This window comes from Phyllostomus discolor, chromosome 9 (genome assembly GCF_004126475.2).
Source record: "Phyllostomus discolor isolate MPI-MPIP mPhyDis1 chromosome 9, mPhyDis1.pri.v3, whole genome shotgun sequence".
Lineage (NCBI taxonomy): Eukaryota > Metazoa > Chordata > Mammalia > Chiroptera > Phyllostomidae > Phyllostomus > Phyllostomus discolor.
In genome coordinates, this window is record NC_040911.2 from 102,344,579 (window position 1) to 102,368,550 (window position 23,972).

Below are 23,972 nucleotides of genomic sequence, written 5' to 3' on the forward strand. Positions count from 1 at the left end.
TTACCATGGCTGCAAGTGAGTTTATTAAGGTTCCGGGATGCAAGGTCAACATACCAGATTCGATAGTCTTCCTCTAGCCTAGCAATGAACAATAAGAAATAAAAAATTAAAAAAGAGTACAATTAAGAATAGTAACCCCTGTTCCCCCTCCCCCCCCAAAAACATGAAAAACTTTGATATAAATGTAACATCTGGGCAAGAGCTGAATGCTGAAAACTCTAAAAACAAGGGACTAAGGATGAAAGAAATAATAAAAAAAGACTGAAATAAATGGAGGGATAAATTGTATTCACAGATTGGAAGACTCGATATTGTTAAAATGTTAAATTCCCCAAGTTGATCTCCAGATTCATCCCCCTTGCCAAGTTGCATCAACATGTTCTTGTACATGTCAACAAGTGTGTTTGAAAGTTTCCATAGGAGGGTGAGAAATTTAGGACAACCCACACAATGTTGGAGCAGATGGTGTTGGAGAACTCACATTTTCTGATTGCGGCTCTGGCTCTAATGCCCCGGTCATCAAGGGCCAGGACCGCGGGATGGAGTCCGGAAATAGATCCCCCCACCCCCAAGTGGGGCTGGTTTACCCTTAACCCAGCCGCAGAGGGAATCGGACGGGCAAAGGGGCTTTTCCAGTAAATGCTGCTGGAACAACGGGTCACCCACATGTGAAAAAAAATGAAGCTCAACCCACATCTTGCACGGTAAACAAAATTTGGCTCAAAAGGGATCACAGGCTTAAACGCAAAACATAAAATTACAAAATTTCTAGTAGTAAACTTAGGGAAAGAAATCGTTGTGACCCCCAAGTTATGCAAAGATTTCTTAAATACAACACTAAAAAAAATCATCAAAGAAAAACAGCTCAATTAGAATCCATTAAAACTTTTTTAAAATTTTGCTCTTTGAAAAACACCGTTCAAAGAATGAAAAGGGAAGACACAGACTGGGAGAAAATGCTTGAGAAACATCTGCCTCGTAAAGAACTCGTGTCCAGAATCTATAAATAACTCTCACACAACCCCATTTAAACGGTTAAAAGAATTGACCAGATATTTCACCAAAGCAGATAGGCAGACATCACATTAAGTCCATGGGAAACATTTTCAAAGTCGCTAGTTGTGTGTAAACTGGACATTAACACCGCAGGGAGTTATCAGTACAGACCCAAGAGGATGGGGAAACCAGAACACGCCCGGGCAGCACCCAGTGGTAGGTGCACACGTGGGCTCCCGCCGCTCGGACCGGGCTGGTGGGAGCATGGAGCTTTGGGCACAGGTGTGACCGGTTTTCACCAAGGTAAACATACTCCTGCCTCACGACGCGGGAAGCTCGCTTCAAGAGGAATGAAAATAGACGTGTGTGTTTGCACGAAACCCACCCACCGGTGTTTATGACAGCTCGATTCACGGCCCTCCCACCGTGGGGACCACCCGGATGTCCCGGAACTGGATGAACTCGTCACGGAGCACCCATACAGCGGAGCACTGCGTTGCCGTAAAATGAACAGGTGGCCGAGAAACAGGCCTGAATCTCAAAGGAGCCGGGATCGGATACGTGGTGTGTGATCCTGTCTACTCGAGGTTCTGGGAAGGCCACCCAGAAGGACATAGAGAAACCAGTGGTTGCTCAGGGCTGGGAGCGGGGGACAATGGGATTTGGGGTGTAGGAGATGCTCCATGTCTTGATGGTGGTGATGGGTCCATGACCACTCATTTGTCAGAACTCCTAGAATATACACCTAAAAGGGGGATTTTACTGTGTGTGAGTTATACCCCGAAAGATGAAAAATGTTTAAAATAAGGGAAAACAAAGACGTACTGTTGGGAAATAGCACCAAGAAGCGCTACAATGCCCACGTCGTTTAGACAAGAAGCTGAGATCGGGAAACTAGTTTCCATTGGCTGAGCGTCGGAAGGGCGCACCTTCCGGGACTAATTTCTGATTCTTTATGGAGTTTTTAAAGAACAAAATAAACAAAACGTGAGCAAGTATCTCCGTGTATCATCCATCCAGCTGTCCGTCCGTCCGTGCACCTACCCGCACACGCTGAGATTGTCCGATCCGTCACCGTCAATGGGAAGAACCATTTTTAGGAAGAACCAGCTGCTCTCGTCCTGGAACGGGCCTGTGGCACCCGAAGGAAGGGGAGTGTCACCCCGACAGAGGACACGCAGGCCTGCGAAGTCAGACACGGGCACGTTGACCAGCCCGTGCGCTCCCTGATACGCCCACCCTCCGCCCCAGCGCCACCTCCTTCCCATTCGGTCAGCAGATCCCGAACCTTCTCCCTGTCCCCTCCCAGTGTCACGGGTAACGCTCTGACACTGCCAAACAGCTCTCATGTCTATTCCTGTCCACCTGCGTGTACTGTCTCGGTGCCAGACCGTGGAGGAGGCCTGGCAAATTCTACAACAGGGGTCACGGGTCGCTTCCAGAAGCTCCGCCTTATTCCATCCCCACTGGGACAGTGGCCGGTGGAGAGGCCGCCGGAGAGAGGCTGAGTCGCTCTTTCGGGGAGAGCCACTGAGAGCGACACGCTCAGGGCTGGCTGCTGAAAGCATCTCTGGTTATTTCCAACTAGTGTGACAATGGGGAAGGGATGCAGCCTGGGGGGCAAGTGGCCCCTGAGCTGGCTTGGAAGCAAAAATGGACAATGCCGATTCTCCGGGGCCACCCCTGAGATTCTAACACGGTGGCCCTGGGGTCCGGGAGTCTCCCTAGGTAACCCCAGTGCCCAGGGAGACTTCTGAGCCACGGCGGTCTAGGGCCTTGCAGGAGCTGGAGTTTCCCACAAGATGACGGGATCGGGCGAAGGTCAGGTGTGCTGAGTGGTGGGGCACAGACAGAGCCACCCTTGGGGAGGAGGGACCCCACTGGCCCAACCCCATGGAGTGACCAGCGGACCAGCGCAAGGACAAGTGCACACCCAAGTGACAGGTGACGCTGCACCCCTGAGCAGGACCCGGGCGGGAGGCCACTGGAGCAGAGGCACCCCCAGGGGACTGGGTGTCGCCTGGAGGCAGCAGGGCCAATGGCGATGGCGTTAAAATAAAGGGATTCCCGGTCAAGTACACTATTTGCTGTTGTCACCTGACCGATTCTGATGGCTGGGGCCTTCGGATATAGATGTATATCAGGATGAGTCTTCTAATCAGTGACCTTTGGACTGAGGTGGCAACTGTCATACTCCGTGAGCAGGAGATGACAGCAACATGCTTCTCAGCTCATTTGGTTTTTCCCCCAAAAACCAAATGAGCTCTTAGATTCCCCCCTGCTCCCACCCCGCCAAAAAACAAGTAAAACCGAAACCAAATGAGTGTTTCACCTTGAGCCTTCCTGCACGCCCCCCTGTGACCGGCTTCCAGTCATCGGAGCTCGGTGCGGAGGTCCCCGTACGGCCGTTTCGTCCCTGGGAGCGCGGCGGTATTCCCTCTGCAACTGCTGAGGAAAGGCATCCGCCCGTGTGTCTTTGGAAACCCTGAATCGTGCATGCTGGGAAAGACAATGGTTTAAAGACACGGGGCCCGTGATCAGCCATGCCCTGGAAGGGATACACACCTACTAAAGTAGCGTCGTGAATGAGGCTGCTGTGTAACAGCCGTGTCCTCTGATACACACTCAATTACAAATAAACTGCAATAAAAAGATGGACAAAAGGTAGAGGCCGTTGACTAGTGAAGCCAAACGTCCCAAGGCTTTAACTGAACGTGTTTAAGGATGAATGACGCTGCCCATTCGTGACAGAGAGTCATAAAGCAGACACTCAGCGAGAATGTCAATGGCTCTGGCCGGGTAGATCAGTGGGTTAGAGTGCTGTCCTGATGCACCAAGGTTGGGGGTTCGATCCCCGGTCAGGGCACATACAAGAATCAACAACCAGTGACTGCATCAATTAAGTGGAACAACAAGTAAGTCGATGTCTCTCTCTAAAAAATCAGTGAATGAAGAGATTTTAGAAAAGGTTACCAAAAGCCATCACATCTACCCTGGAAGTGACACCTGGAAATTCTCGCCATCTTCCGTAGGTAGGCTGTTCCGGAAGTAGCTGCTTCTTCCACTGGGTTGCTCAGGACTGAGCCTGTGGTGGCAGCTCCCCCGCCCCCCGCCCCCACCCCGGGTCACTCACTGGCTGACCCCACGACGGAGGCTGTGGCCGGGTCTCAGGTTGATTTAAAAAGCATCCTTCACATAGTAAAACTGCTGTCACACAGTGTGGTCACTTAAACACCCTTCCCCTGAAACGGAGACGGTAAATCGTGCGACAGCTGTACATTCCAGAACCGTTTCCTGCTGGATCGCAGCCCTGCCCCAAGCCCACGCGTCCCGAAGGCAGCTCGCTCCCCACCCCCCAATTCTGAGACACGGAGCCACCAAAACGGCCCTCGCCTCCAGGTCTGCTGAAGGCTCCTGTCTTTACTTCGCAAGGTCAAGTGCAACAAACCCTCCCGGTCCTGTTGAAGACAAAGCGCTTTTTACTCATCTCTCTGCACAGTGCAGAACTGGTCACACCCCAGGTGGAGAGTGTGTTATAACATGGCCTTGTTATCAGAGCCCCAAGGGGCTGGGAGTCAGCCTCCATGTTTGGGGGTGGGGGTGGGGGGTGGATGAAACCACCGCCCTCTGGTGGACACTGTGGTCACTGCTTCTGCCCCAGAATCAAACGCACCAATAGTCGCTGCACTTGAGGGACCAATGAGGTTCTCCTCTCACCCAGGGGCTTGGTGGGGGTCTGGACTCAGAACTCTGCCGAAGCCGGCCATCCGCATGTCACGCTGCATCGTACCCCATCCCGGTGTCACCCGTGCCAGACCCTGCGGGTCCTGTGTATGCGGGGGCGCTGATGGTGTTCAGATCCCGGCGGGGCTTGCTGTCCCCAATGTGTCTACCTGTTCGTTGGTTGCTTTAGAAAGTGCGATTGCAGTGAAGTGCGTAGTAGGTGTTGACTGTCTGGGCCGGTTTGCGGGGTGCAGTTCAGCTGTGTTAGGTGTCCTCGCGCTGTCGTGCAGCTGTCACTACGACCCGTCCCCAGGACTCCTTTCACCTCCCCAGACGGGAACTCTGCCCCCACTTGACACTGACTCCCCCCTCCCTGCTCCCGGGGCGCCCCGGCACCCGCCGCTCTGTTTCCCGTCCCTCTGGATCTGACTCCTCCGCACCCCTCCTGTGGGCAGAAGCACCAGCACTCGTGTCTCTGTGCCCGGCTTGTCCCCCTCAGCACAACGTCCTCCAGGTTCACCCGTGTGGTGGCGGGGTCAGAACGTCCTCCCTGTTCAGGGCGGAACTCTATTCCACTGCACGGACAGGCCAGATTTGTGTATCCGTTCACCCGTCCTTGCACGCCGGGGTTGCGCCCACCTCTCAGCTACCGTGAGTAGCACTGCTGTGCACGTGGGCGTGCAAATACCTCTTCAAGACCCTGCTTCTGGTCCTTTGGGGCACATGCCCAAACTGCGGGATCAGAGGGGAGTTCTGTTTTTAATGTTTTGAAGAACCGCCCCACCCTTTTCTGCAGGGGCCCCACCATGTTACATTCCCACAGCCAGGACACACGGTTCCAATTTCTCCATGGCCTCACGAGGGAAAGAAAAAAGACATTTTTAAGAACCACGATTCATATATAACAAAGATAACTTAAAGTCATTTTATTGAGTTTTGCAAAACATCTTTAAACAACAAAAAATAAGAAACCATTACAAAAGTTCAAATAGTTACACTGATGAGAGCAGATGAGAGACCAGGGAGTTGAAGTCTCACTATGTAAACTCAATCCTTTGGTGTCCTGCAAAGAATATGATGCCCTTCCTCCCAAGAAATTGATTTCACGTGTGTACCTTGCACGGGGCTTCTGGGGCTGGGGATGTTTTTCACAAGAGACCAGCATTTTAAGAATTGGAATGGAATGAACTAGATGGGAGAGATTCTTTCACAATGTAGGTGCATTATCAAACCACCACGGTGTACACTGGAGTACCCTACGATTTTATGTGTCAATTATACCTCAACGAAGCTGAAAAAAAATTTTTGAATTTAGGACCTATCATTGATCTTAAAATACGGGGAGGAAAAACGCACAGCAAAAGCAAGTGCTGAGCTAAGAAGAAAAATGTGACTCGTTATAAAGATAAGGACTCCTTAATTTTAAGGGCTGGAGGATTTCCCATCCTGCTCTGAGGCGGGAAAAGTCTCTGCAGTCGGTGAAACGGAAATCCTCCCAGGGTAGAGGGTGCTATAAAAAAAGGACAAATTCAAGTACACGTTTCCATTATCCAATTTTTGTTTTTTTCTTGGCCAATTATTTTAAAAACATAAAAAAAAGTCATTTTAGCAAAAAAGGGTGATGAATTGAAATGCAGATAAGCCATAACGGGATGGAGCCAGGGAGGATCCCCTACCTAAGCACATAATTAAGGCAGAGCACAAAAATGTAAACGTGCACCAAGCAAGGGAAAAGAGGGTAAGCGTTATCTTCTAGTCTGATTTAGAGTTTTCCATTTTCTACTCGGTTTTCTTTGGTACAACATTCAGATCTTTTGCATTGAATTTGAAACAAATTAAAAGTATTGCAACGGGCTTTCAATTTCATGGAAAATTCATTTGTGTACAAAGGATATAAAGTTAGCATTTTGTGGTTAAAATCGCCCTGTGAGAAATATCACGGGCGTGTTCAAATGCGACATAAAATCTCCCGTCTCGGACGCTGGGCCGAAGCACTCGCTAGTCCGAGCTCCGACGGAGAGAAGGTTCGTCTGAAAATCGCTGCTCGTTCACCGGGGGCCCCTGTTGCCAGTGTCGAGCGAGCCAATTCATGGGTTTGAGGTTTGAACCTCCGAGTCAAGGTGGGGGCCTTTTACAAAATACCTGCCCTGTGTGTGTGTGTGTGTGTGTGTGTGTGTGTGTGTGTGTGGGAGGGGGAGGGGTGCCCAGTCAAGAACAGGCGAACAATTCCGGGCTCTCCCTCGAGCTTTGGGAAAACCCGTGCCGTGACCACGAACTTCACGGCTTCAAAGGCGCCGAACATCCCTCACGTGCGCCTGGAGCAGGCCGGGAGGTGGCGGCGGCAGGACGCCCGCCCCCTCACTGGGACAGCATGTTGAGGATCATCTCGCAGGTCATGTCCCCGTCCAGGTCCTCCATCCCGGCGGCCGTGGAGGCTTCTCCGTAGGCGGCAGGAGCCTCCTCTCCCGGGCACTGGTCTCCGGTCGCCGCGGAGGCTCCCTCGGCAGCGGCTTCTGGGGGGGAGGCAGGCACAGGGTTGGCACGTGTGAAATAAGGCCAACAATAGGCGCCAGGAGATCTCGGAACCCAGCGCGCGAGGTTAGCCCGGCAGCAGGTGTCTGCAGAGACAAGCTTCCCGCGCCGGGGTTGGATGGGGCACTCCGGTCTCAACTGTGCTTTCCGCCCCGGCTCCCCCGCCTCCGCTCTGCAGACTCCTGGGGCGGGCCAGTCTCTGCTGTGCATTTTTTTTTTAAAGCCCTGCACGGAGGTGCCCAGAGTGGCCTTCAGGTGCCCCGTTAGCCGGGAAGTCACGCAGGTACAGACACGTTTTCAGGTCTGTACCCCTTGGAGCTCGGGGGCCAGGGACCCGGCTTGGGGCCGGGCGTTGGGTTTCGCCTGGTGCGTCGTCGCCAGCAAGCGAGTGTACCTGTGGTGGGCTGGGCTGGGCTGTCGGCCCCCCAAAAGGCCGTGTCCACATCCTGAAGCCCCGACCCGGGGAGCGTGACCTTATTTGAAGTGAGGGTCTTTGAAAATATCATTAAGGGTCCTAAGATGCGATCCCCTGAACGTTCGGGGCAGACCCTAAATCCAGTGACAAGTGTCTTCACAAGAGACAGGGAGGGCAAAGGCACAGGCAGGAAGGAGAGGCCGTGCGAGGATGGAGACTGAGACGGCGGCGATGTGGCCACAAGCCACGGACGCCTGGGGCCTCCCGAAGCTGGGGGAGGCGGGAAGGCTCGGCCCCTGGAGCCCCCGAGGGAGCGTGGCCCTGCTCGTGCCCAGGACGTGTGGCCTCCAGGCTGGGAGGCCCCCCAGTTTGTGGCTGCCTGCTGCTGCTGCGGCGTGTCCAGCACACGAGCACAGCGCCCGGCAACCCACCAGCTTGGCAGAGGGGAGCTCTGGGGGCAGGGGAGCAGTGGGCACGTGTGTCTGTCCTTGGGCCTCATGAAAACGCCCCCCAGGAACGCATGTGGTGGGGGATCCACCTCCGGGCCTCCCCAGTCACTTTCCTGCTGCGCCCTCCCTGTGGTCCTGAGAGGTGGGTCGGTGACCAGGCCGGCGTTGCCTGTAACCCCACGGGGCTAAAGGGAGTTCAAGACCCTCCCAGACCAGCAGGCAGCCGAGACAGAGCCGGGCCAGGATACGGCACCTTTCGGGGTCTGGGGTTTCTGGGTGCGCTCCCCGCAGGTCAGCACTCAGCACCCAGGGGTGTGTGCGGGAGAAAGTCACAGTCAAGTTGGAACCCCATTCGTTTAAAAGGAGGTACCGTCTTCCTTCGCCGCGTCTTGCGGGCCGGCTGGCTTCCTCGTCCTCATCCTTCTTCCCGTCCCCGAGGGGGCGGCCGGGTCCTCTCCCCCCACACACTTCTCGGCGTGTCTCCGCAGGTTGGTCTGTGGGGAAACGGCACGGGGCCCGCAGGGGGCGGCGTCACCGAGGGAGAACCACTGAAAAGCACGCAGTCAAAGACGCGCTGCGGATGACGGACATGTACCCCTTACAGTCTTGTGCGAGAAAAGACACGCTGTTCAAGGTGGCCCTCCCCCTCGTGGCTGGGTCCAGGAGCAAGCTAGCTCACCTTAGATGTTTCTTTCTCATGGAGGCCAATGAGGAGACCAGACTTACTGTTCTGGAATGGCTCTCCTCTCCAAAGTGAGGTTCGATATTACACCAGGAATTCAAGGTGTCGGTCAATTTTATGAAAGTCAGTGAAATACCACAGAGACACGGCTGCCCCGCCAGCCTCCGCCCGGACCTGCTACAGGGTCAGGAAAACCGAGCACAACCCTCAGACAGAAGCGGGAGGCCACCGCTTTCCCAGTGGGAGCTACCGGGGCCGCCTCCTTGCACGTGGACACTTAGGGTCCGAAATAAGCTGGGACATTTCCGCTAGTGGAAGAGTCCGTGTGCTAACAGAGGACCCTCGTGACACGTCACTCAAGCTGCTGACTCTGCAAAACACCTCACCTAAGTTCCATGTCGGCTTCAGTACGGGCCCTGCAGGCTCGTGGGTGGGAGGCAGGGGGACTTGCACGTAAGGGGAACGTCGTGGGTTTTTGAAACTCCACATCACGCTCACGCACACGGCTGGCACGCTGGTGCGGAGGGTCCGGTGCGGCCTGCCCGCGGCTCCCATAAAGTAAGCGGTCTGGAAGAGCCAGGTCCCTGCATTCATGAACATCCAGCCACGGCCGAGCTTGCGCCACAGCCTCCGAGGCCAGCAGTCGGGACAGAGACGGTTGGTCTGGTCTGAGATGCTGCAAGTACTCCCCGTCTGGCCTTTCTCAGGACACGCCCGCCGCCCCGGGCTCACAGGAGGACGGCAGACAAATGGAGCCTCCTGGGGTCCAGGACTCCTTTGAGCCATGGCTCTGTCCCCGGAGAAGCGCCGACACATTTCCGTACCCGCGCCCTCCCTGCAACTTCACCAAGTTCACGGTTTAGGAGGACTGGTGTCGGTTTTGCAAGAACAAGCAGATGCAATGAAAACACGCCCGGCCTCTGAAACGCAAGGGGGGCAGACCTCCAGGGCAGCGAGGGCCGACAGGGGCGGGCGGGCCAGGACAAACGTGTGTGTCTCAGAAATGCTGCTTGGGCGCCCAGGACCCCCGGTCCCGACCCAGAGCAGGGTCCTCGCCGGAGGAGGGGGGGAGGGGCCCGGTTCGACACACACCGACCGTGACTATCACGTGCTCGAGACCCAAGTCTGTGCCACTCGACTTTGAAATAATGAAGTGGGATTCAAGGATTCAGATAGGCTTTCAGTTGTTTCTTCCCAAAGACTTGAATTCTTAGAGCAGTTTCAGGTTTATCTCGAAACGGAGAGGGAAGCAGAGATTCTCATGTGCCCCTCCCACCCCACGTTTGCACGCCCCCCCCACCCACTGGCATTGCCCCTGCCTTTGTCACAGCTGACAGACCTACACGGACATGCCGCCGCTCCAAGTCCGTGGTCTGCATTAGCGTTCACTCCTGGTGGTGGGCGTTCTGGGTCTGGACAGACGTGTGATGACACGTGTCCACCATCATACGGTGTCCCACAGAGTGGTGTCACCGCCCCAACCATCCTCTGAGCCCCCCCACTGCTCCCCCCTCCCGCCCCGCAGCCCCTGGCGGCCTCTGGGGGACTGTCCCCGTCTCCATGGCTAAGTCTCTTCCAGAGTGCCACGCCGTTGGGGTCCCACGGCGTCGAACGCTGCAAAAACTGCTTCCCCCACTCAGTAATGTGCACTGAAGGTCCGTCCAGTCTCTTCGTGGCCTGACACCGTTGCTGGGGCGCAGCTGCGCTTGCTCGCCCCGCCCCTGCGGCAGGGCGCCCAGCTGGCCCCCAAGTTCTGGCAACTGGGGACAAACCTGGTGCAAACACCCACCGGCAGGTTTGCCTGTGGACATAACCCTTCTGCTCCTTTGGGCGAACGCCAGGGAACAGGACGGCCGGACCCACGGCAAGAGGAGGGTTAGTTCTGGAAGAAACTGCCGACGCGTGCCCACCCGCGGGGGGTTCCGGCTGCTCCCCACCCGCTCCAGCGTTCGGCGTGGTCAGTGTTCCGGATTTTGGCTCTCCTGATCGGTGGGTGGCGGCATCTCCTTGCTTTGCTTTTCGTTTCCTCGACGACACGGGGGGTCGGGATCTGCTCACCCGCCTTGTGCAGTCCGCGTGTCGTCTTTGGTGAGGGGCCTGTTACAACTCTCCACCTCTCTTTCCATCGGGTTGTGTTTCCTTATTGCTGGCTTTCTAAAGCTCCTCGCACACTTCAGATGACAGTCCTTCACCGGATGTGACTCTTGCGTGCACTTTCTCCCAGTCCGTGTCCTCTCCTTCTCCTTCTCCGGGGTGACGCTGTCGTGCACATAAGTTCCTAATTTTAATGAAGCCCAGCTTATCCATTCCTTCCTTCCTTCCCTTTCCTTTAGTCTCTTCTTTCTCTCTTCTTTCTTTCTCTCTTTCTCTCTTTCTTTTCTTTTCTTTCTTTCTTTCTTTCTTTTTCTTTTCTTTCTTTTCCTTTCTTTCTTTCTTTCTTTCTTTCTTTCTTCTTTCTTTCTTTCCCTCTTTCCTTCTTTCCTTCCTTCTCTTCCCTTTTTCCTTCCTTCCTTTTCTTTCTTTTCTTTTCTCTATTCTTTCTTTCCTTCCTTTCTTTCCTTCTTTCCTCCTCTCTCTCTCTCTCTCATTGTGCTTTGGCGCTGTAGCTGAGAAGTTACCACTACACCCAAGGTCTTCTAGGTATTTCCCATGCTATCTTCTGGGAATTTTACAGTTTTGTGTTTTGCATTTCAATCTACGACCCATCTTGAGTGACTGTTTTGGAAGGGTGTCAGGTCCGTGTGCGGAGTTGTATTTTCTGGTACGCGGACGTCCGGGCACTCCCGCACCCATCGGTGACAAGACCGTCTTCGCTCCATTGTGTCAGAGGTCAGAGGCTCTAATATCTACGGGGATCTGTTTCGGGGCCCTCGGTTCCGTCCTGCGGGCCTGCTCCCTCTGCGGCTGCCGTACATAACGCTGCTGTGGATATTCGTGCACACGTTTTCGCGTGGCCACGTTTCCAGTTCTTTGGGGAACGAGAACTGCTGGGTCCAGGGGGACGTCAAGTCCAGGCAGGGCGGGGAACACGGTCAGTAACGCCGTGACGACTGTGAGTGGTGCCGGGTGGGGACTGGGAGTGTCGGGGGACCCCTGTGACACGCCTATGATTGTCTAACCACCACATTGTACACCTGAAACAAATACAAACTAAAATGAACGTCAACTATGATTGAAAAAAATTTTTAAATTAAAAAAAAAAAGGACAAAGAAAGAAGCCCCGGGAGCCTGCGGGCTGGGTGCAGAGGTCGAAGGCCCACACGCAGTGAGCAAGGGGTCACGGCTGGCACCACAGGGACGTGACAGGCACCGTGCGAATGTGGCAGGTCCGGGCCTCTGTGGTTTCATCTCAGGCACCTGCCCATGGATGTTCATGACGTCTTTGGCACTTGGAAAAAGAATGAAGAACTGCTGGATCGTATGGCAACTTTACGCTCCACTCTTTGAGAAACTTCCAGATTGTTTTCCGAGGAGCCTTCTTCACTTCCAAGTCCCAGTAGCAACGTCCGGGACCCCGGGTCTCCCGCCTCCTCCCACCGTCCGCCTTCTCCAAGGGCAGCCACCCCAGCGGCCCGTGCACGGGGCGTCTTCCTGCGAGTTTGATCTGCGTTTCCCTAGTAACCAATGATGCCACAGCAATTCTCTTGAGCTTCTAGACCATTTGTGTATCTTTGGCGAAGTGTCTGTTTAGATCATTTCCCTCTTTTTACCTGGGCGTTTGTCTTTTTGTCATGGAAGTGTCAGAGTTCTTCACGTGTTCCAGGTGTACATCCAAACACGCCTTCTCCAACGAACGGAAACGCTTCGGAACGTCTGGTTTTACTGCTGAGGACGCTGCAGCCACCGCCTCCTCGCCTCTGCTCTCTCGTTTCTCCCGCCAGAGGGCAGCTCTGCTGAACTTGACCTTGGCACGAGCGCACCTGTTCTTGCTTTTATTTGGCACGTTTTGAACTAACTGCACGCACACTCCAGAATTACCCCACTGTGCTGCCCCCCGAAAAACGCAACTACCCCACCTTTTCAGAGAAAAAAAAATAAAGCTTTCCCCCATAAAAACAGTCAGCTTCAGACAACTCAAAGCTTTTATCCAGTGAGACCGGAGCCCCCACTGCCTACGGGTCTAGCTAGTCCCTTGTGCTGGTTTTTTAATTTATTGATTTTGGAGCGAGAAGCATCCGTGTGTTGTCCCCCTTAGCGATGCACTCATGGCTTGTGTCCTGTACGTGCCCTGACGGGAGACCAAACTGCAGCCTTGGCCTGTCGGGGGCAACGCTCTAGCCCACCCCCCGGGCTGCCCAGCCAGGGCAAGGCCGTGGGGGGTTGAAGCATCCATAGATTCCAGCCAGACCCACCCAGTCAAGCATGACCCACAGAAATGGGAGACAGTAAACGTTTGGTGTTTGAAGCCGCTCGGTTCTGAGGTCACTCGGCCTGCGGCGGCGGCGGACCACTAACCCGACACCCGGAAAGAACCAGCGGGAGGGGGGACGCTTTCCTCAGCATGGAGCCCACCGCCCCAGACCAAGACCACCTACCCAACACTGAAACCTGCCTTCCGTCTGCGAAGCAGCCTAAGCCTAATGCACAGGAACAATCTTTAAATGCTGTTCGAAAACCGGGGATTCTCTGTAGGTTTGGGGGAGCCCGAGAACTCCCTAAAACTATGTGCAAGGTTTTGTTTGCAGGAACTGTGCTTTTTTTTTTTTCCACAGAAGGAGAGACCACACTTCTAGAAGGTTTTTGAGAGGTTTGTGGCTGACAACCACTCTCCAAAGGCCTGGCTAGTTCCAAAACCGCGTCGAAAGCCCCCGCGTGGGACCCCGCCTGGGAGACAGAGGCATGTTTTGGGGGTACCGACGGCGCCTCGGGGGAGCTCACCCAGCGGGAGAAGCCCCTGCCGCACTTGGGACACGCGTGCACAGCCGGGATGTACTCCGTGTCGTGGTGCTTCTTGACGTGAACGGTCAGAAGCTGCTTCTGCCGGAACCGCTGGTTGCAGGAGCCACAGGCGAACGGCTTCTCGCCGGTGTGGGTCCGGGTGTGCACCGTCAGGTGGCGCTCCTGGGGGGGGGGGCGGGGGAGCAAGCGGCTCAGCTCCTCACAGCGAGGGCTTGGTGTCAGGCGTTATTCACTGTACCCCCGCCTTTGTTCCTTCCCCGAGGATGCGTGCACCGTGAAGGAAACCCGCAGTACAGAGGTCCCCAACACGGCACGCTGTTAGGGTGGGGACGCAGCCTGGGGTCTACGAAACCAAGTCACAGCCGGTCCCTGCCTTCTGGCTACAAAGTTCTCACGACTAGTTCCCAGCTGGGCCCATGGGCCCACGGGCCTGGGGGGGGGGACATACTGGGGGCAGGGAAATGACCGTCATTCTCCCGCCGAAATGCTCGTGCATTTGCAGCCCCCGTCTGTCACGAATCGTTAACATCTGTGATGACCTGCGTTTCCACAACCCGCAGACTCAAGGACCTAGTGTTCGCGTCCAGGTCAGTGGGCCTTCGGGGGCGGGGGTGCGGGCAGCTCACGCTTTCCCTCTACGTCCCGACGGAATCACGGCACGTTGTTACATCGGGTGAAAAGCCTCCCGGTGAAAACAACTGTTCTCAGCCAAGAAACCATCGGAAATTTTAACGAAGACTTCTAGGAGTAAATGACCTGGGGAATCAGGACACAGGTACATATACGTGAAAATACACGGTGCGTTTGTTTTATTTAATGTGCTATGGTCATTCAGACGAAATCCACGGACATGTCCGCATCGCTCCCCATAACCTGACTCCACAAACACACCCGCATCACTCCCCGTAACCTGACTGCCGTCTTTCTCCCCGTCTCTCCCTGCCTCTCACCCCCGCCTCTGGGACTGTGTCCTCTGGGGCCCCCACTGGGGTCGGGGTCCGGCCCGGGAGCCCAGGTCTCCGGGCCCAAAGCACGTGGGGCACCCAGCAGCGTACCAGCCTCACGGTCCCCCCCATGTGCTCTGCTCCCCAAACGCCGGAGACTTGAGCCCCCCTGGGACCCCCGCCTCCTCTCCAAGCCTCGTCTGCCCCCGGGGAGTAGTTCTCCCGGGTCATATGAACAAATCTGGGCCTGGGCTCGGGACACCCCAGAGCTCCACGCCTCCCGGACACACTCTCCCCCTTCATCCGAAGCCTGTACCGTGCAGTACAGCCCACACCCCGAAACCCAGCGCCCGACTCCGCCTTTGGTCGCCGGGTGGGGCACCCAAGCGGCACCCGCTTCGGGGCAGCTGCTCAGGCCTCACGCCCTTGGCCTTGGGACCCCCTTTCGCTCCTAAAAATCACTCCCGCTGCAGGCAGCTTTGGTTTAGGATGTGGTGTCTAGGGATGCTGCCCGTACTAGAAATCAAAACTGAGACATTCAAATAGGAAAGGACTTACCGATTCTTTAAAAAAACAGCAATAACCCAACTACACGTTCATATACTTATATAACCCATGCATTATCTATTTTAAAAAAACAAAAAAATTACTGTCTGACTTAACAGAGAAGGTTTCCAGTTAAAATCCGGGCGGCCCTATTTGGGACCCGCTTGTACCCCCAAACATCTGCTGCGTCTCTGGCCGACCCTTATTTGCACGTCTAGGCCTGGCAGTCCTGCTCGGTGAGGACAGCCCGATTCTCACCTGGGCGTCTGCCTTCGGGGGGCCCAGGTGTGCAGCTGTGGCTGGGACAGAGGCGGGGAACCTGCCCCACAGACACGCAGTCGGAAAAGGGGGCAAAATCTTAGCCGCTTTTCACGTGACTGCAGACATGCTGCTCCGACATTACACCCAAACTCAGCAAGTGACGAGTTCTTAAAAACTGGCTACAATGGGGAACCTGAAACCGCCCCAACGGACTTGTCGTACTCCGTTACATTAAAAGCTGCTGGTGTATCTCATACTACGATTAGACCCTTGACCCCGCCTGATTCTGTAAAATAACGGGGTAGCCGTTGGGAAAACATCAGTTGGAGTTACGGGGAGCTTCTGAAGGCCGACGTGTTTCGTGATCCCATGTAACAATCGCTTTCTTAAGGTCACGCCCATCTTCGGAAGTCAGTTTTCCAAAACTCTGACCTCCTCATCCAGGCCGGCATCGGGTCCTTGGCCCCCCCCCCACGCTGCCTGTGAGGGGAGGCCCTCCCTCCGTGGGCCTTCGGGGAGGAGGCGCCAGGTACAGACAAGTATCTAGTCACCTGGTGAGCTGAGTTCGCCGCCAGCCCTCTTAAGTCAACATGGTGGTTCACGAAAAAGTGGCTAGTGTGGCCGGCACCCCCAGCACCAGCCCCGCAGGTGAGGTCTCCAGGCGCTGCCCCGCCCCGGAGGGCGGGGGTGTTTCCTACCGACCTCCCAGCTCAATGCACAGAAAACACAACCGGGGAGTATTCAGGGTCAAGACAGAGTCACGTTAACCCCCACTGCTTCTCTGAGGACGTTACTGAGTGACGCTGCCCTTTGGTTTTGCTCACAGCACCTGGAGGGGCAGAGCACAGGGTGACAGGTCGCTGCCCTGCTCCTCGTGGAGGCACCTCCGCAGCTTAGGCCCCACCGGGGCCAAGGCCTGCGCGGTGAAGGGCAACGAACACTCCGGCGTGAACTCGTGAGCCACCAAGAGCAGGCTGATCTCACGGCACCGACCGGCCGGCTGTGAGGATCTCCAGGGGCCTGTGAACCGTGCTCCAAGTGCCATTGTTGGAGTGTCTCGGCTCGTGGTTGCCTCCTGGTTATGCTTCATACTCTTCTCTAATACGGATTTTATTTACTTGTTTTTAGAGGGAGGGGAAAGAGGGGGAAGGAGTGGGAGAGACACACCCACCCGTACTCTCCCTGACCAGGGACCAGCCTGCACCCCAGCCTTGCGCCCCGACCAGGAATCGAACCGTTGACCTTTCACTTTGTGGGAAGACGCCCCACCACACTGGTCAGGGCTTAATGGTCTTTTTTTTTTTTTTGAAGCATGACCTTTTCCCAATATTCTCAACGTGGGAGAACCCCCACGCCAGCCCTCCGTTATTCTGCACTCCCCGCCTGCCCGGACGACCGACACGAAACCCAGTACCTGCTTGCAGGCGTAGCTGCAGTACATGCACTTGAACTTCTTCTCGTTCCTGTGCGTCTTCTGGTGCTGCAGGAGGCTGTAGCGCTCGTGGAACACGGCCGGGCAGTAGCGGCACCCCATCTCCGTGGCTCTGTAGCTGTGCAGGTTGTACAGGTGCACCCCTGGGACGGGCACAGGGCGTCACTCGCGGTGGGTCGGTGTGGGGGGGGAGTGTTATTTTCCGTGAGGCAGACCTGCCTCTGCCCCGTAGCCCACCCAGGCTTTCTGGCCCCCAGCACTGTTAGCACGTGGGGCTGGCCTGTCCCCTTTCCGGTGGGCCCTCCTGTGCGTTGCAACTCTGGCCCCTGGCCACTAGATGTCACCAGCACACAGGGACAGCCAAAAAATGCTACGAAACGGCACTGATGCAAGTCGGCCACCAGGTGGCACCCCAGGACCTCTGAAAAAATAAAAAAAGGAGACTCCCTTCCCAGACTAGCTCCTGAAGCCCCGCCTCCCAGAACCAGGCCCGGGGCTCCCCAGGTTTCCCTGCGGGAGGGAGTTCATGAACCCAGACACTCACGCAGGTCGCTCTTCCTCGAGATGCTGGCGGCGCAGTGGGGACACTGGTACTTGGGGATGCTGTTGTTGTGCTTCTGCTCGATGTGTATTTTCATGGTGCCTCTCTGGGTGAAGCGCGCGTGGCACAGGTGGCATTCGTAGGGCTTCTCCCCTGGGGGGGAGGACAACGGTGACCCCCTGCAGAGCGGCTCCCCCGCCCCTGCAGGCCCCCCGTCCTCCCCAAAGGACACCTGGCGCCCAGAGCTTGTCTTTTGTCCCCTGGGCGCCTTCTGACCCCTTTCTGCTCCCTTCGCCCCCCACGGGTCCAGAATTCCCAGACGGCGGCCCCGCTCCCGCCCTCCGTGCAAAGGACCGGGAGCACACAGACAGGCCCTCGTTCTGCAGCAGAGCATAAAGGGCCTGACGAGGCCAGCACGCTCTGTCTCATGTGGCCTCCGCGTCCCAGGTGCACGGACTCGGCGTTTGAGGCCTGAGCCACCCACAGAGGCCCGCCCTCGAGGGTGTGTCTTCCTCGTCACCGTCGGTGAGGTGACCGCACAGAGCTTACGTGGACTCCCTGGGGGCAAAATACCCACCCAGGGACAGAGCAGAACCCCCACGCCAAAGAAGGCCCGAAGACACTCCCTCGGGCCCTGGGGTGTCCAGCCGGCCCCCGAGGAGGCAAGTCTCATGTCTGAGAACGAGCCCCTGCTTCCGGGACACAGCCCTCCGCGCGAGGCGTGGTTACCTGAGTGCGTCCTCATGTGCCGTTTCAGCTTGTGGGTGTCCTTGCTGGCGTAGCTGCACAGCTGGCACTGGTAGGGGCGCTCCCCGGTGTGCGAGCGGATGTGGCGCTTCAGCTTGCTCGCCTACGCAGCACAGGGGAGGTCTTTGTTGCACGAGAAAGCTCACGTTCTCAGGCCCCGTCCAGCCGCACCAGACAGAGTTACTGACATCTTAACCCCGGAACGTGCTCCGCACCCCGAGACACACGGCGAAGGCATTACTTTTTGCTTTCTGGGGTGAATGGCTTTTTTTTTGTTGTTTCATTTGATGTGGGTTTAAGACCCTCTGGGAATAATCAGCTGTGGTTTCCAGAGACCCTGAGGTTCAAGGTCGCGTTACCCAGGGAAAAGGGCGGCCTCGCTGCTCAGTGCCACGCGGGATTTGCTTTCCGTGTCGATGGCCCCGCACTCTCAGCGCTGCAACGTTCGGACCGCGCTGCAGAGGTGCAGGAGCCAGAGTTCTTACGTTTGTGTAGATCAAACAAGAATCTTGAGATACTAGCTCTCTGCTGGGCACACGCCTGTCCGAGACCCCTCTCAGCTCCACACACCCGTGCTTTCTTATAACAAATACCTTTTAGGTACAGGAGCCTCCACTCTGGTTTCATTAATTGTGTATCCCAGGAGACTCGCGGAAAGGCAAACCATATATCACCTCCCATATGATCACCGTTTGCCTGCCTGTGCTGTTACCGTCCCCTGTATTCCACCCCTGAAGGCCTCGTCTGCCTCTGGCAGAACAGGGGGCGGGGGGCAGAGGTGAGAGGGTGCCCGTGGCCCTGCCCGTGATCTCGGGACGGCTGCACACCGTCTGGCTCCCCAGTATGCGACAGGCGCACGGCAGCGCAAGGAACACTCGAGAGCGAAGGAAGACTCCGATCCAAACCAAACTATTAAGGTTTTTAGATGGAAAGTGGTGTCTCCACGGATATTGGAAAGTGAAACAAAAAGAATTTTAGGCCCGACTGGCGTGGCTCAGTTGCTTGCGCGCCGGCCCGAAAAGTGGAAGGTCGCAGGTCTGGGTCCCCGTTGGGGAGCACATACCCGGGGTTGTGGGCTGGCCCCTGGTTGGGGTGCGTGTGAGAGGCAACCAAATGAGGTTTCTCTCCCTCATCGATGCTTCTCTCCCTCTTTCTCGCTCCCTTCCCCTCTCACCCAAAACACATAGTTAAAAAAAAAATTTAAAAAATACAGCATGAAAGAGTGGATGAGTGCTGTGTGCGCCAACCTTCTCCGGGTGGCTTTGCAAGGGAGGGTGAAGGGGGGAGGGGAGCCCCGAGCCCTGGAGGCCGGTGTGCTACGCCACGCACCCCGACACACTCTGGCTGGTGCCTGTGCAAGGAAAGGCGTGTGGGTGCGGGGAGCTGAGGCTACCCCGCTGAGAGCAGACCGGCACGACGAGACTTGGAAACTGAGGAACGTGGGGTCACGTGTGCCTGGGCCGGCCAGTCCGCAGCCTGGGACCCCGGAGGAGGGTCTCAGGGGACCCCGGATGTTTGTGCCCAGAACCAGCGCAGCAGGACACCAAGTGCAAGTCCGCCCCGGGCACGGCTGCCTCAGACAGCTTCGCCCCTTGAAACTTTCGTTTTGGGTTTCCAAACGAGAGCTGTAACCTTTAGCTCCAATGAGAAAGAACTTCTAAGGAGAGCAATAGCAGGAAAAAATTCCTGTAATCAAATCCTCAGCCCGCTGGTGCAATTTCCTGGTTTCTGACACGCGGTTGCATCACGGCTCTGTTCCGGCACGAGTCTGGCCTTTAACTTAGTCCCCTGACCCGGCGTGTTACCTCCTTCCCCCCACCCCCTCCGCCCCCCGGGCTCAGGCTCAGGCCGGGCAGCGTCCTAACCCTGCAAGGGGAGCCCTTGACCGTTAACTGCAGAAAACCGACAGTGGAAGCGACTGTGTGTCTGCCATTTCGTTCAGAGAGCTCCTGCGCCTGCCAGACGCAGGGAGACCACGGTGGCGTTGACAGGGCCGGCACACGTAAGGGAAAAGTGCGAAAACCCCGGACTCTGCTACAACAGGGACAAAGGGGTGTTGAAACCTCCGAGCAGGTCGCTTGGTATCTGACCGAGAGCCACCGAGGTTGGCACAAAGGTGTCGGCACGCCGTTAGACTGGGCCTGGGGGGGCTCTGCGGCAGCCGACCCCTTCCGAGTCTGCGGGCCGAGCACCACGGCAGCCGCCGGGTAGCGCTTCGATTTCCCGAGTCCCCCGGGCAAATTTCTTTGCAATCTGCACACTTTTATATATTGCTTTCGCTCACGGGTCATCAAAGCCAGAAGAAATCCGATTTTCCATTTTCAATTTAGAAAATCGAACGAGCACGATTTCTTGCGCGGGTGTCGCATGAGTAATGTCTTTAATAAAACCGATTTGGTGAGCGGTTCTCCTGTTAGCTTAACCTAACGTGACTTTTTACAGCGGCTCCTTAATATAAGACGCCACGGAGCCTTAAGCCGAAGAGCGCACTTACTTCCACGCTGGCGTACTTGCACAGGGAGCATTTGAACGGCTTCTCGTGGGTGTGTTTGTAACGCCTGTGCCGGACCAGCTCTCCGCTGGTGACGAAGGCCATGTCACAGTCACCGCACTTGTAGGGCCGGGTTCCTGCAAAACCACAGAGTCCATCCGTTCAGACAAGGTTCCCGCACATTCTCCTTGGGGGGGGGGGTGTCACTTCCGACAGACGCTCGGGCTCCGAAGGCTGTCGCCGTGAGGAGGGGGTTCTTAAGACCACACACACCCACACACGGAGGCGAGAAAAGGCTTGTGGCACGTTCCCTGTTGTTCTTAACGGAAACGGAGGAAAACAAGACGAGACTAAAAGTCTCCAATGGTGTGGAATTTTAACCTGGGAACTGTCCCACGTGAAGTCTTTTTTTTTAATTAAAGATTTTATTTATTTATTTTTAGAGAGGGAAGCGAGGGAGAAAGAGAGAGAGAGAGAATCATCAATGTGTGGTTGCTGGGGGTCATGGCCTGCAACCCAGGCATGTGCCCTGACTGGGAATCGAACCTGCGACACTTTGGTTCGCAGCCCGAGCTCAATCCACTGAGCTACGCCAGGCAGGGCTCCACATGAACTCTTAAAGCCCCCCCCCCAACGCGCCCTTCGAGGGGGGCGCCCCTCCCGAGGGCTCACCTGTATGGGTGTTGATGTGGTTCCGCAGGAGCGTGACCGTGCGGAAGGCTTTCAGGCACAGGTGGCAGGTGTGGGGCCTCTCGTTGCTGTGCGTCTTCACGTGGCGATTCAAACTGGAAATCCGGGGCGTTGTGAACAGGCAGGAGTCGCAGTGGAAGGTCTGGGGGACCCCTGCGGGACGGAGATGACAGGGTTGACAGCCTCGTGAACCTCTTTCTTTAGATGCTCCCGTTCCACGTTGGGGGGTGAGGAAAGTGGGCTGGGGTTAGACGGGGGAATGGCTGCACAAACTCGGGACAGTGTGTTCGACACCTGGAAATGAGACAGGATTGGGAATTCGGGTGGGCGGGTATCATCTTTTGTTTTAAATACATGAGAAACTAGGACATTATGAGGGAAGGCAAATACCTACTGTAGACAGAGGCAATGCCCTGAATGACTGACTTTGACCATGTGCCTTCCAACACCCAGCCGCTTCCCGGCCCCAGCCCCCTGCTGCAGGGGGGAGGAAGCAGCCGAGGGTGGCCAGGTAGGACTTTTGAAACATGAACTGGAAATTGAGATGTGGAGGGGGAACTCTTAATTTACACAAGAAAGAAAATTCTTTAGAAGCCCAGCAGATCATGTTGAGGGTCCAATGCATCCCAGGGGCTTCCAAGATTCAATGTCAGTTCTAACATCGGTTCAAGGTCCTCCCTCATCTGGTCTGAGCCCCGTCCAGCCTCATTAGGAAGCCACGCCCACAGGCCACCACCTCCTGCTGCCTGGACAGGTGAGCCCCACTCCGAGTCGTTTCTGGGTCCTCTTCCCGAGCCTCACCTGAACTTCCTCACCGCCGAAGGGGGCTCTGCTGCTTTCCGGATGTCCCTCCCCCGGGCCATGAAGCGCCAGCTCTCGTCCCCTCTTCCCCCCCTACCCCTGCCCCAAGGTGCATACTAGGGCAAGCAGAGCCCAGCACCCTATGTAAGTACGTGGTGCTTTGCAGGAGCCCCTTTTTTCTCTACACGTTTAAAACATTTGTGCGAGAGATGCCACACGCTTGGATCTGACGCACACTACAGAACACGAGTGTAAAATGTCTTCCATTTCCCGACCTTCTGAAAGCCACTAAAAGTCAGCCACGTCCAGCGTCAGTGACTGTCCCACTCCCGCGAGGAAACACAGCCACCCGCTTTACGCCGAGTCCCTCACAGGAAACGAGCTCCCTACCCTTGGTGTCTCTCTGAGGCTTCGGAGAGCCGGCCCGTCCCACGAGCGGTGGAACAGGCGCGGGCCGGTCCTCGGTGTGTTCCACGTTCAAGTCCGAAACTGTCAGAATGATTTCGTTCCTCCCCTCCTCTCCGGGCCTCGCTTCCACCAGAAAGAACTGCTTCTGAGTCTTCTCGAGGCCTCCTTCGGCGGGCGGCGGGTCTTCCTCCTGACCTTTCCCAAGCTAATCAGTAAAAACAAGCAACCAAACAACAAATGTGACACCCTTTGCCTCGATGATGCCGAGGAACGCATAATGAAAACGTGAAAATTAAGTAGCACAGAAGATTGTCCATCACAACCAAACTCTTAAGTATAATTATTCAGCATCAAGAGTTCTTGGTGGTAAAACAAAACTATTTAAAAAAAAAAACAAAAACACAACATGCCTGGTAGTATTCTAATTAGTGAAACTTCTTAAACTCTTAAAAAAACAAACAAACCACGTAGTCCCCCAGGATTTTCCTGGGAATTATTTTACTGTGTTTCATTCTAAACTGCTTGTCTATACATAATCCTGCCCCAAGAGCAACCTAAAACGTTGCTTCTTTACAATTCCACGTCAGGGGTCTGTCTTTTTTAAAGCCAGCCGTACCTTCATCCATCCCGGGCTCTCAGGCGGGCTCTCCGCGCGCGCGCCGTCTTCAGCGGCCACCGCCCCGCCCTGCAGCACGTGCAGCTGCATCATTTGCATATCCTGCAGCGAGTACACCTTGTCCTGCGTGCTGATGGCCACGCACTGGTGCAGGCTCTGCTGGGCCCCCTCCCGGACCCACAGCAGCGACGGCACCGCGCTGCCGGCCTGCTGCACCGTCACCTGCACCCCCTCCGGGTACTGCGGCGTCAGCCAGCCGACCTCCGGCAGTCCGGCGTTGTCGAAGGCGGGGTGCACCGGCTGCAGGGTCAGGATGTGTCTCCCGCCGTCCTCCGTGGCGGCCAGCACCAGCTCCGGCTCTCCTTCGGGGGTCTTGGTCAGCAGGGCCCCATGGGTGCGCTCGGCTTCCACCTCCCCAGGACTTGGGGGCTCCAGTGCCCTGCGCACTCCACCCCCCTCCTCCCGGGCTTTCACTGGCACCACCTCTTTGATTTTGGTGAATTGCTTGAGAGTGTCGAAGACCTCGGTTCCGGCCATTTTGACTTGGCCTGCATGAGAAAGGAGTAAGCAGTCTGGGCGGGGCACAGTGAAATGGGGCCCCAGCGGGCTTTGGGGCTCACCTAGGCCTCGGAAGGCTTTAATTCTCATAGCGGTCTGGACTACGTTGACTCGGCCTAGGCCCAGGTGTGGCGGAGCCTCAGCAGGATTTAGGCTAAAGCAGGCATTTGTTCAGAACATTCTAGAACTCACAGACTGCGGCTTGAGCAGACTGTCCGCAGAAGCACCTTCTAGGATCAGC

The 23,972-nt window shown here is 56.0% G+C and overlaps 1 protein-coding gene across 1 annotated transcript; it reads right to left on the reverse strand.

Annotated features, from left to right (window-relative positions):
• Nucleotides 1–7,043: 7,043 nt before the first annotated feature.
• Nucleotides 7,044–23,710, reverse strand: CTCFL (CCCTC-binding factor like). The gene is made up of 10 exons (XM_036009465.1): nt 23,174–23,710; nt 22,540–22,747; nt 21,331–21,501; nt 20,662–20,795; nt 18,150–18,270; nt 17,424–17,573; nt 16,862–17,022; nt 13,676–13,858; nt 8,486–8,609; nt 7,044–7,232 (listed from the first exon to the last, which is right to left on the reverse strand). Exons 1-10 carry the CDS (start codon nt 23,708–23,710, stop codon nt 7,078–7,080), a joined length of 1,944 nt encoding a protein of 647 aa, XP_035865358.1. The 3' UTR covers nt 7,044–7,077.
• Nucleotides 23,711–23,972: the final 262 nt, after the last annotated feature.

What these genes read in the sequence shown, in the direction of transcription:
- CTCFL (XM_036009465.1), bottom strand. Translation starts at nt 23,710, where the DNA reads ATGGCCGGAACCGAGGTCTTCGACACTCTCAAGCAATTCACCAAAATC. An exon ending in CCACATCAACACCCATACAG is followed by an intron (nt 20,796 to 21,330) that starts GTGAGCCCTCGG and finishes GTGGTTTTGCAG; the next exon opens with GAACCCGGCCCTACAAGTGC. An exon ending in GCAGGGGCTTCTCCCGCTGG is followed by an intron (nt 8,610 to 13,675) that starts GTGAGCTCCCCC and finishes GTTTCCCCACAG; the next exon opens with ACCAACCTGCGGAGACACGC.